Here is a 14,196-nt window from a genome sequence, read left to right as displayed (position 1 = left end):
GGGTGGAATGCGAGGAACACTATGTGTTGCTTCACTTATTAAAGGTGCCGTTTCATAAAAGAAGTACAATAGAAACATGTACGAGATTTCGTACAAGAAATCCCTGTAAATATAGATTATATAATAATTATATGTATTATTACAAGATAAATGGGCTTTGCATAAATAGTTAACTAATACGATTGCTACAATTTGCAGTGGAATTGAATATCTGTTTTGTAAAACATTTACACCTTTTTTGCGTTCAATTTAGAATCAATATAAATCATTTGATACGTATATGCAAATATCCTTCAATTATAAATAAATATATGTATAAATATAAATATGTACGTAGGTGTTTCAAAGGTGGCAAAATAAATATAATAAAACAACAGCGCTATGTAATTTAATTGAGATTCTTGTCGGTGCTTTTGATATAATTTAACTTTGGTTTTTATTATACAAAATATATTTTTTTATAAAGCAGAAAACCAGATCGTACTAGTCACCCATATTGAGTGGGGCTGTAGGAAACATTAGCCTATCTTTACAATACCTATGTATTGCAAAGATAGGCTAATGTCACACCAAACAAAGTTTACCTGGTCCACCAAGTAAAGGGCTAATAATTAATATTTTTTTAAATAAATGTTTATTCAATGTTAACGTATATAATATAAGTGCGTGTTTTTACGCGTTCTCCAATACATAAATAATTATATAAAATAAATCGTATCGACATCTTTAATTTAACCAAGTGATAATTAAAATAAAAAGCTCAACCTATATTAAGCAATAAAATACGAAACAAATTTGAATAGTCCAAGTAGGTATACATTATCTCCCAAGTTCGGTGTGGGTGTAAGAAGTGCGGGTGCGCATTTCGCGCATACATCTGGCTAATTAATCAGATTGCGGGACGATTTAAGGCATGCGTGTCTTCCGAGCTCATTACGATGGAATTCGATCTCGTTTCGGAACTCCGCCTCGCTTTTTACTATGGAAGGTGAACGTTCGACGGTGGAGGGACACACAGTTATTGGCAGGAATCACATTCATACTAATAATATAGAGAGGTCAGTATTGTTTGATTATGTTTACGAAATCAGTCATAATTTATTATTTATTTTGATATGTAACTTTAATTTATAAATTTCGGACGGACCTAGATCATTGGAATCTAATATTTGTCTGTCGTCAAAAGGATTGTATCGAGTATAAAATAAATTGATTGATATATATATATATATATATATATATATATATATATATATATATATATATATATATATATATACCTATATAAAACTTAAATTAAATTAAGTCAATCTTTCTTTACTTGCGCTTTGAAGAGAGGAATATTTTTTTATAAAATTACGTAAGAGGTTTTCTTCTTTTATTTAATTGAAATGAAACGAAATATAAAACCCTTTGCTACTTTGTTTGAAAAACAATATTAAAATGTGCTCCGATTATTCAAATTAAGTTAGAATAAATCATTTATCTAAAATCGACTGGACCGGTCTGTTTTAATTATTTCGATCGTGTGTGGGCGTAATATTTTGAAATTGGTAGCAGTTTGAATTTATGCATAAATAATATTAAATACTTATTTAAAAATATCTTAAAAAAAATCCTTAGTATAATGTATGATTTTTGGAAGAACTTTAAATTTTATAAGAGCTTGTAGTTTTTTTAGGGCTTTATGCAAGCCAATTAATAATTACTTATAACCTATTAAACTGTTAAATTACGATATTTTTTATTTAATTGTGTCATTAAATTTAGGTATGTGTTGTTCATTACACGCACAACACAAACAAGTAGTACAATATACATACAATCTTACAAGTAATTCACATAATTTCGGCGCATAATCATTACATAAAATATAAAAAAAATATTTGTAACGATATATGATGACTAAATGACTTCTTGCAACATTAGGGCCACCCGTATGTCCTCTGCTTTCGTAATATTTCGTAACCGAATGTGGTACGTAATTCTGGAAGCAGTGTTTTAGTTACTTAGTTATCGTGATAGTTACAAATGAGGAGTATTTTCTATCATTGTTCACAATTTAATCGTAATTGATTGTCAATTGGATTTTTTTAAGGGATAAACTTAGCGACATAACAATTTTAAATATAAAGTGTTTTATCAAAGAAGGAGTTAAATGAGTGAGTGAGAATGGGTGAAATAATCCTCATATCAGATACATATATGGTATCGACAAGTATATGGTTATTTCTTTATTTATTCTATACAAAGTTCAATGCCCTTTACAGGGTTCTATTTTTGAAATAAAAGTACCAGATAAACATTCTTTAAATAAATAAAAAAATCGAGTGATATCTAAAATTATCGATTTTAAACTAATTTATATATATTATTTTCTCGCAGGTTCAAAGAAGTACAATTAAAGTTACGTTACAAAATTATCGTCAGTAAGTGTAACCTAGTTGTAATAGATTTTTCAGAGTCTGTGACATATTTAATGGTGTACTTTTTTTTATATCAAATCTAAATAGAACTTTACAATACTCGATCACAGCGGGTGTCTTAGATCGAAATATCGAAAGAAATTGACTTTTGAAATACGAATGTATTTTTATCTATTGCATAGTAGTGCAAATTTATTTTTATTATGTAAAGTTTTGTTCATTTAACACGAATGATAAATCACTATATCAATAGTAAAGTAGAGGAAAATTTAATCTTTGAAGATCCTGCATGTACATATTTGTCTTATAAAATACCTCTTATTAATAATATTTAATATTATATAAATTAACAACAGTTTTTATCTTTACACCGAAACTAATTTGAGATGCTTATTAAAATAGTTTGTACAATGTCAATGTGATCAATTTAACGAACTATAAAATGAAAACTGTTCGTCTTATTCGGTCGATTTGCATGTAAACATACACGTTTCATAACACCGCTTTCTTAAATCACATCATAGCGGTGCAAATTAATTCGAAGCGGCAAAAGTAAGCGAGTAAATCGAATACGATCGAGTTTATTACGAAAAACTCGACCAGAATTAGTCGCCGATTCACAGGGGGTGTATTCTACTTTGTGCTAATGGTTATATTATAATATTACATTTAAATTAAATCGAATTAAATGACATTATTCTAGATCCTAGCTATAATTACATAAAATTTTTGACAGTAGTTTCATTTTTGGCTCAAGATGATCGATATTGCGATCAAAAGGAAATGCTGCTAGAACTAATGCGACCATTCCACACGGACATGATTTGCAAATGTAATTATTTTAATTTTTATTTGTGTATACTTAATACGTTATATACGTTAATGATTTACATTAATGCATAATATCGTCTAATAGAAAATTAATATTTTATAGTATATTTTTGAATACTGATACATAAAAGTATTTGTGACATTTTTTATAAAGATAAAAATTCAATTTTATTTATATAGATAAGGCTTTTTTTTAAAATCAAATTGGAATAAACTTCCTGCGCCCGCGATGAATTTATAATGTGATGTGTGATTCGAACCGTCAGGACATCTAGATTGCGATGACGGTGTTCTGTATAATTTTCATGCTTGATATATTTTAGTTTTGGTATTATTTAACAATATATGTTTAAAATTAAATAAAAATATTTATAGAATTACGAACATTTTACTGAATTAAATGTTTACACTAGAAAACAATATAATTTAACGAAGGCGGATTTTTAAATGAGAGTAATATTTAAAATGTACTATACATAAAAAATATATATAACACATATATTGAATTGTTTATTAAATATTAGTTCAAAATAAATATCGAAGGAAATTCAGTTCAAATTTTCGAACGATCTCTGATTCCTTAAGACCGGTTGTCGGAGGTGGCTGGTAGGTACGAGAACTGAGCACTATATAATTTAGTAATACCGAAAGGAATTATGCACAATAGTGTGGGGACCTTATCATGTTGGTTACCTTACAATTATCGATATATGGTAAGTTTATTCGATACACTGTGCCACTTTATTCAGTTATCAAGACGTTCGCGGGTCGCGGTAACTGCTTTTAAATGAGCCATAACGAGGGCCATCGCTTTAAAGTAAGGCATTTATCGTAATATGCTTTCTTGATCATTTCAATAATTGTAGTGGAAAGTTTATAAGATAAATATTTTTGCTCGTATAATACATCATATCATGAAATACCGTACGGTATGACATCGGTCACAGTGGTGTGCGTAAAATTAAAAATCATCAGCCATACATAAAAATAATTGTATAGATAACATCGATAAAAACAACGAGAATCAGACTACACTAAAATGTATTCTTAAATTATTTGAACGCAGTAAAACTACTCGTTGCATAAGCAGATTATATTCTTAAATGAATATCAAAGTTTTAATCTTATGCGATTAATTTCATTCCTAATTAAGCTATTAATGTTTTTAATCCGCTGCCGTATTAAGCGTTTTACGTAATACATAATATCCTTACAAACGTACTACGATCGAGACTAACGAACTTTATAAGGTACGTATCCAAATTGAGACATCATTAAAGAGAGTTCAACTTACCATCACTGCTTTTCATTCAGGTTTCACATTTATCCAGTAGTATCGATAAGTAATTTTGCACGTTTATTAGTGAGCAGGGCTATATAATTAATTTATCTTTCTCATCAAAATATTTCATCGAACCATGGTCTTGACTAAAGCGGGGCAGGCCTTATCAGGATGTCAGTGACCTTATAGCTTGCGTAATGAAAACTGTGTATTTTTCAGTAATTAGTCTCGGCTACTTTGTTTAATATTTACTGTCTTTTTGTTGTGTTTTTTTAGAAGCATAATTAACTTAAGGATAGAAACTTATACGGACATAGAAATTGGTATAAAAACTACCGAATAGTATAACTTGCAAGGAGTACAAATAATATATATTTCAACTCTTTTGATTTTCAAATCAGTCAAATATCACACTGACATTTTTTTTGATATTCCGTTGTGTTTTAGTTTCTAAATAAATCTTGATTATTAGCTTTATGAATTTGAACGTCATCTTTCAATTAACGTTTGCCAAGGGGCGCCAATAGAGGCACTGAGTGAACCTTTACACTTTCATGACTAAAATTTAATTCCTGTGTTTATATAAGACATTTACAAAACAAATAAAATAAACTGCGGGCTCTTAATTCCTCTAATAATTAAAAATAAAAACAACGTTTATTTATTTTGACAGACTTGAAAAAAAAACAGACCATAATAAATATTAATTACTTAAATTCAACAAAATACATCTTTAGAACTTGCATTTAATCGTTTTATTATACGGAATGCATAAAAAAATCATCGAACGAGATGTAATAAAGTAAATAGATGTTTAATTTAATGGGCGAGTTTATCGTCAGTGGTCATGCCGGGCTAGAGGACCTCATTAGAATTTTAATTGAGTAATTACTCTTAATATTTTATTAAAAATACTCGTTTATAAGCGCACCTTTGTCTGTGTATATTAGTTATTGTAGCGCTATCATCAAGACGGGATTGATTTAAAACCTTCAAAATGTTATCTAATTACTTTGTGATCATTTAGAGTCTATAGAATTACCAATTGTTTCTTTATTGTATTTTAGTGTTATTATTTTATTATAGAAAATTCATAAGAATTTGTAAAGAGCATAGCTTTTATATTTCTTGAAATTCATGATGATCAATGCCAATTCATAAAAAATTTGTACAACCTATTTTCAAAATAATAATACTTTCTCGCAAATATAAATAGCCTGTATTATTAAATATCATGAAAAATTACATTGAACAAAAACATACGTTAGTCGAATATTCAAGGAATACTATGGAAGTAGTATTAACGGTGTTATAGAGCAAACCTGAATTATGCTTCAAATTTTTCTAGATCACTAGTTAAACTTACTAAATTATATTGTGTGTTAAACAAAAGTGCTATATGACATTGCTATACACCTACAAGTAAGTATTGCGTATTAAAGAGATATTTATATATATGATGAAAAACTGTTTTAAAAACGTACTTTTACATGAGAGCTAATAATATGTATGTATATATGTATATAAGCATAATAAAAGTTGTTACGATTAAATGTGCGACTGCAAGAGCATTGGCTTTACGTGATTTTCGAGGCACGCTAAGGTACCTTCCACTTCCAGACTCAGTAATAACTGAGAATTATGCGATAGAAAAACCGCGACGACGAGCACATAGGCCACCTGATGGTAAGTGGTCACCAGCACCCATAAACAATGATGCTGTAAGAATTATTTATTAATTTAACTATTCTTTACATCGTCAATGTGCCACCAACCTTGGGAACTAAGATGTTATGTCCCTTGTGCCTGTAGTTACACTGGCTCACTCACCCTTCAAACCGGAACACAACAATACTGAGTACTGTTGTTTGGCTTATTATGTATTAGTATATATGTGACATTTATCATCCGAGCAAAGTCACGGCGGATTGCTAGTTAAAGCAAAATGCTTTTTAAAAAATACGATCGATTTCCAAACGTCGGGTCACCACTAATCGTATTTATTAACAAGGAGGAGAAACTGCTTGCGTAACGTCGTTGTTTTTATGAACTAGAGTGGGCGCTACTCTGGTTTCGAGCCGACCTTGCTTTCCTTTAATTAGCCACGTCACTGAGCACAGGTGATGGATCGGTCACCTGTTTTAAGACGTGGATTTATACCACGATGTAATTACTGCTAGATATGATCAATATCTTGTGGTAGATGCTTATAGTAATATTGTTTGATGATTCAGTATATTTCTTAAGAGCTATTATAATTAAAGAGTTTTAAAATTATTTTTGCATCAGAATCGTTACTTTAAAACAGTTAAAATAAAAAAATGTATTAAAACTTAGTTGTAAAATTCAGTCATAGATCCGAAAAAATGTTCTGTTCGAAGATTAAGTTTTAACGAAAATGTAGATTAATGTAGAGTGACTTTGATGACTATTATTGATGAAGTAAGGAATTGAAGAACAATGTAAGAAACTTCCAGTAAAACTTTATATCCGTGGTAACATGTCACCGCAAGTATGCTCTCAAAATCACGCAACTCACCACAGACTGGTTGATTTCGCTGGTTACATCTTATCTCTACAGAGCGACCTTTCAAAATATACATTACCGGTACATTTTATAATTATTTCTCCAGTAAATGTCATTATTGAATTAATAAGAAGCTCATTAAATGAACGATTACAATATTTTATTTCACATCACATACTTTCACCTTCTACGTTGCACGGCTTTCAGTCGATGCGAAGCCGAGTGTAAGCGTAACAGTTGTTACAGGCATATCGTTCTTTTTTGCATCTGCGTTTTCTAAAAATGTAACCACATTCATAATAATTGCTTCGTTGACGATTTGCGCCACAATTTACGAGGCAATTCAAAGTCATAATAGAAAAAAAAATGAAAGAGTAGACCACAAAAGTTCATAATTCTGCGAAAGCGATCGGCAGTTTTTCAATAAGCAATAAATATCGCAACGTAACGCAACGGTGGCACGCGCACGCGCCGCTAACAAGGCGCCCGGCCGTGTCATCGTTGTGCAATCTGCCCCACCCAGCCCAACCATTTCTATCCAAGGCTCTAATTTAAGTCAAAGTGCGGATGAAATATTTTAGCCTCTCAATAACACGATTTCGAATTATAATTTGCTTGAAAGCTATTTTAAATATTATCATCACCATACGTGTTAATACGTGTTTTAATGTCAAGTTTATTTTTTTCTTAAGATAATTTTATTTCATATGCATAATTATATTTTTTTAACGAAAGAAATGAATTGATGTCAAAATAATGTTGAATCAAACTATAAAATACTTTTTTATCTGTTCATTTGTAGGACATAGTAAATTCAACTTGCCAATGAATAAAAAGAAAGCATGACAATTACATTATTAGATATATAAGATACCTAATACGATAGTATTTTTAACATTTACACGTACGTGCTACGGATTATAGCTATTATTGACTGTACTGAACAATCGCTTCTTCTGTAACTTAAGCCACGCATTTTAGAAACGATTCCATTGAGGTGGTGTACATAATGAAACCTATACTTTGTTGCTAGAAATCGACTAGAATAGGGCGGCACTTACTTAATAAAATTTATTGTGTAATTAAACGTAATCTTTTTCAAGGAACGTAAATTTAGCTATCGATCCTCAGCTCGATTAAGACTGTTATGAAATGAATGCTGTTGCATAAATATCTTAGTTAATATTTAACAGGATAGCCTCCTTTACTATTATCTCTGTTCTTACTTAATGAACTGTGGAATTAGATGATCATATTGATCTATTTTAATACTATGTCACTAAAATTTTACTACAAAATATTACATCATCGTTTTTCAAATTGAATAGAAAACATAGGGGACAAATGCAGTTAATTTAATAAAATTTGATAGAAATGAAATAGATATGTCATTACTACTAATCTATGATTAACTGAACTTACCATTTATTGAAATAGAGATGAATCACCAACGATTGTCAGGCTAAAGATAAACTAACAAATACTGTTTCACAAACTCATTGTAAAATGTTAGTTCGATTTGTGTTTTTTTAATATATTTTTGTAATTCCAAAATCAAAATCTGTGCGTATACAATTCAAGTAGAACTGCGCTTTTGATTTGTTCGTTTACTGGGTTAAATTAAATGTCAATATTAAACTTTTCACAGATTAATAATAATTGTGGCGAGTATAACCCAAAAATGAAACAAATTCATCTAAAGATATGTACACACAAAAGTAATATGAATGTATCCAGTATTAACGTCCAAGATTTAATTACTTCGAATTCTTTTGTCATTTAGAATATATTGCACAGTTTATAATGTTATTTTGTTATAATTTTAATTTTTAATCATAGGAAAATGTTAAATATTGTTGAATTTTATTATAATCTAATATCCTGCCTCAGCAGGATTTGTAAATTCTATGAAAATCATAGATTTTCTCATGGATATACACTATGTTGTTGTAAATATACTGTGACGTTAACGTAACTGTGCCTATTTTGTCCAAAATATGCTTAAGTGAGTCTCTAGTTCTGAGATTAAAAATAGCTTTTACCGATCGTTTTGATGAAACAATGTATATTTTTTTCAATTACCTTAAAGTAAAGTAACTAATTTTTTGGTGATTTCTGGCCAAAGTAGGTTTAAATTTACTTTATTTTACATAATACAATAGGTATGTCATGTCACCTATTGTATTATGTAAATGTGAAAAAAGTAACTTACAACTAGTAAATTTTTTGCGGATTCTTACGTTAAATTCAACGCTGTAATTTAGCGATTCAAAAGTGCTTTTACCAGCCTCCTTATATAAAGAACATTATGTATTTGATTTTTCGTAATACGGAGTTTTGTAGGCGTATAGTAAGTAGACTCGATTCGGTTTTCACTTTCAAACAGTGGTAAAACTTTATTTTATTTTAATTTATCAGTAAACGTACTTAACAACAATAACAGCCTGTAAATTCCCACTGCTGGGCTAAAGGCCTCCTCTCCCTTTGAGGAGAAGGTTTGGAACATATTCCACCACGCTGTTCCAATGCTGGTTGGTGGAATGCACATGTGGCAGAATTTTTATGAAATTTGTCACATGCAGGTTTCCTCACGATGTTTTTCTTCACCGCTGAGCACGAGATGAATTATAAAGACAAATTAAGCACATGAAACAGCGGTGCTTGCCTGGGTTTGAACCCGCAATCATCGGTTAAGATGCGCGCGTTCCAACCACTGGGCCATCTCGACTCTAACGTACTCATGTATGATAAAATTTATGATGTGACTAGATATGCCCTATAGTTTTGTTTTATATTGTTTTAAATAATTTTAACTTCTACGTCAGTAACTAGGTTGAATGAGATTTATTGCTACGTTTTGAAACATTACGTGCTAATTAAATGTTTAATTATGGCTGATTTCATAATAATTATAAAATTACATAAAAAAACAGTTAACAGTTATTTATAGCAGTATATAACACTTATTATTATGTACAATAAATTTAAGCTTGTTTATGCAACGGTAATAGACCTATCTGGCTTGTTTCACTGAAATTAATAGCAATAAAGTTTAATCATATCGTCTACCTCAAAGACAATCTAAATTCTATAAAATATTCCTCGAGCAATTCGAAAAATACAATTCTATTTATTCCGAGTAATATGACACTCCATAGTATTATTACTCTTTAGTTTAAACTAGTGTTGATTTTTATGGACGTCACTGGTTCAAATTCGGTTTAAGTGCTAAATTTGTTTTTTATAATTCGCGCTATGCTTTGTGGTGAATAAACACAGCGTGAAGAAATCTGCTTGTATTTAATGAAATTCTGACACATGTCTGTCAGTACGTAGCATACTTTTTCGAACCTTTAATGTTCAAAGATTCTCTTATCTTTGAACTTTTTATAGCTTTATATTCTTATGAAATATTCCATGGGATATTAAATAAAGAAACACACGTTGATTTATTGTTATTTATTTTGACAAGGTAATCGGTGACCTTCAAACGTCTAATAGGTATCAAAAGTACAAAAACGACAAAGGTAATAATCTCTATTACTTATACAATCTAGTGATAAGTTAAATAGCATCTCTTACATGTTTAACAGTTTTGGTACGAGTATACTAAACAGTAAGGGCATGGCAAATTGTCGAATATACATACATATGTTTAGGTAAACGTAACATTAATTTTGAAAGGGGTTTACACAGATATTTGTTGACTCGTAATATTGAAAAATAGATATCGGTACTTTTATATTTAATAAAATCGTTTACAATTGTTTCTTATAAAATATAGAATCGATTAAAAAGTGATTTCATAAAATATATTTTTATTATTATTTTAATATTCGACGAAAACAATACATATCTTATGATTAATAGAAATTTATTTTTATTATATTACACATCAATTGTTCTTGACAGTCAATGCTATGTATATCCATAAAGATATTTAAGGAAGTTTGAAAATGGAATCATAGTAAAATATTAAATACTTCATACTCGTAACAATAATAGAGATCTATCTATACTTAAAGGAACGTTTACATTAGTTCTTTGAGAGACTTTCGTCAATATATTTGATACAATAATCATATACACGGATCCAATTGCAGCCAAGTAATAAATAAAATCACAGTTGTTTTATCTTAATTTAGTATAAGGATAGAAAACAAACGGTACGTTTGTTTATCGTTTTACAAAACACTTTATAATATATATTATATAAAATCTCAGAATTATAAACAAATACTTTTAATTTGCGTAATATTTTTAAACATAACAATCAGGGCGCTACGACGTCCAACTCTAATAATCGTACTCTGTGGTTTCGCCTTAAACTTAAATAATTTATCCAACACAAAGTATTATATATTAAAATAATATTCACTGATCAGATCATTTTTAAACAAGTTTTCTAACATTTTATAAAATTATTTATATCTTCAATAAGCAACAAGTTATATGTTTATTGGTAACCGGCGTTTCCTCTCAGACTAAAACACTAATATACAACATCAAATGAAGCAAAAATTTACAAAAAAAAATAATAATACAAAAAGACTACTTACATCCATACGATTTAATCTTTACATCTACATCTAAAATAGCGAACACTCTGAACACTTATCCTATAAAGATACCTATTTACGTCTTTTATGCACAATGAATATAAAATAAATTCTAGCTCGTATAACTTTATCGGTAGTAAAAATTCGGTACGCGTTCTAACTAAACTACTTTGAACAATAGCTTCATATTTACATAAAGTATACCTATTACTTCTTCATAACCTTAAAGCCGACACGATGTTATTTCATTGCGTTTGATTGGGTCATTTTGTGAGAGATTAGAGATGCGGTAACGATTAATAATATTGAATACACGTTCGCTGTCATGGAACTTTACACGACAGTCGACAGATAATTACATTTGCATATTGTACTGTTAAAGGTATTGTTTTACTTCGCAGCTCACAAATGATCAAGCATCAACTCACGTAGTCAATGACGTACAGTTGTAATTATATATAACAGTCATTTGGATGTATCGACCAGATTATTGTACAGTGGAATATTCCTCGAGTCACTATCAGGTATGGTCCGCGACACTCGCGGCCGTAGCTGCGCGGCGATTGGGTGCCACGCGTCCCATAAATGACCTTATCTCTTCGAAGTAGGTCTCCTCTGGAGATCTTCGTCGGTTGTCGTCTCCGTTTTCTGCTTCGTGCTTCTTGAGGTGCCTGTCCAGATTCGTCTGCTGACCGAAACAACGGTCGCAATGACGACATCGGAAAGGTCGCTCCTTGTTATGAATATTTCGCACATGTCTTTGCAAATTTGATGATATCGAGAAGGATCGTTCACAGTATTTACAACGGTAAGGTTGCTCGCCTGTGTGTGTCCGTAAATGTCTTGTCAAGTTAGCACTTCTTGGGAACGCTTTTCCACAATAGGAGCATGTGTAACGGTCACGCGCTCTGTTTATTCCGGGATTTTGAGGAACTGGAGGAGCTCTCGGAGCTCCGGGGGCGAGAAGGGTCGCAGCAGCGGCCGGTAGGAATGGGTAGCGACCAAAAGATGCCGGTAGCGCTAAGGGGAGTCTCCGACAGAATTGCAGAAGCGCTGGATGCGCTGGGTGAGCTGGGTGTGTCGGGTGCGGAGGCGGCGAAGGAACAATAAGGTTGCAGTTTTCATCTTCTAACCGAGGTGGACGCTTGTGCGTTACTCTAAGGTCCAAAGGTTCATCAGCACGTGGGGAGCCAAGAGGGCTGGGATGTCGCTCAAGAGGCGAGGAGGGCGGCGAGGCGAGGCGGCGCGGCGCCGCGTGCTTTTCGCGCATGGCGGCCGCCGCGCACGCGCTCATCGGGCTCGTGCGCCACCGACCTGTAACAAGAGATATCACAATTAATACTGCTCGATATAAAATTAATATTTAAACAAAAGAAAATCACATTCAACATTATCAAAATACTTTATTCCTTATTTAATATTCGAATAACAATGAGAACAACTGAGTCGTTATGCTAAGCCGTTTCGTGAAATAGCGAAATGACGCGACCGGTGCGGAGGGTGACCATCTGATCGACGCTGCTCCTACGCTCGCCTTCGACGCACGCCCACTTGCTTGCGACATCGAAACTAGAGCAATCGATACAGAAACTATGTTTTTTTAAATAAATTATGAGCTATATTTTATTGAGTACTTTCCGATGAGATAAATATATATTGCTAACGAACAAGATTGCGAACGCTTGAATTATATTGATAGAATCGTAATGATATTGATCTTAATAGTGCTGGCAAGACGAATATATAAAGTCGATAGCTGATAAGTATAAATAAATTATTATTTAAAAATATATGAATTGATCGAAATATTAGAAATATTCTACCATTAATTATTAAATATATCAAATCTTATTTTTAGTATATTGATTCATATTATAAACTTGAAATTATAGTACCTCCTTACACAAGAAGTAGTTTTGATTTATTTACTTCTTCGTCCCTTTCACCTGATCTAGTTTCGTGCCCACACTTCGCTATAATATATACTTGTAAAAAGTCACCTCTTGTTCACTGAACAACTATATTGGTGTGATTGATCAAGGCAGTGGACATACATCACCCACGTCTCGTCACGGTAGTTGGAAACTTGTACGGCGCCGTCGAGATTTAGAATACCGATACCACTACACACGACAGGCATATATTACTATTTCATTACGCATTAAGTGTGACTGATTGGGCTATAGATATATATTGTCTATTCTTTACTAATATCGTATGTCTACTCGATATAATTACATAATTAATAATCTTATGATTAATAGTAAACCTTTAACGGTTTTGTATTATTATTCTATTTAATTGTTTTCAAGCTACATGTATATTTAATGTGAATACAAAATGAAGGATATCTTCTTAATAGTGCCGCTAGAAATTTGTTGGCTCACGCCTACGATCAGACACGCCGCTAATTTGTGCCAAAAGCAGACGACATAAATCCTTTGAACAAGAGTCAGCTATCGACGTCTCGGGAGCCTTATTTGGTGAGCTCGTGAGGCCGGTGCCGCTTGTTTATGATTTGTAACCAATGTTCCCCGCGAACGCATTCAGCCCCTGGAGAAACTGAGAAAA

The 14,196-nt window shown here is 31.6% G+C and overlaps 1 protein-coding gene across 1 annotated transcript in view; it reads right to left on the bottom strand.

The window, feature by feature from the left end:
- Window positions 1-10,510: 10,510 nt before the first annotated feature.
- LOC124536966 (transcription factor hamlet-like) overlaps window positions 10,511-14,196 on the bottom strand; it is an 82,979-nt gene continuing 79,293 nt past the window's right edge. Inside the window, exon 3 of the mRNA XM_047113656.1 lies at window positions 10,511-12,939. Coding sequence (XP_046969612.1) covers window positions 12,146-12,919 — 774 coding nt within the window. The 5' untranslated portion in view covers window positions 12,920-12,939 and the 3' untranslated portion in view covers window positions 10,511-12,145. The remainder of the gene's footprint in view (window positions 12,940-14,196) is intronic.

This window comes from Vanessa cardui, chromosome 17 (assembly GCF_905220365.1).
Source record: "Vanessa cardui chromosome 17, ilVanCard2.1, whole genome shotgun sequence".
Taxonomy (NCBI): Eukaryota; Metazoa; Arthropoda; class Insecta; order Lepidoptera; family Nymphalidae; genus Vanessa; species Vanessa cardui.
The sequence above is the reverse complement of the archived record's forward strand: the minus strand, read 5'-3'. Positions and strand labels throughout refer to the sequence as shown.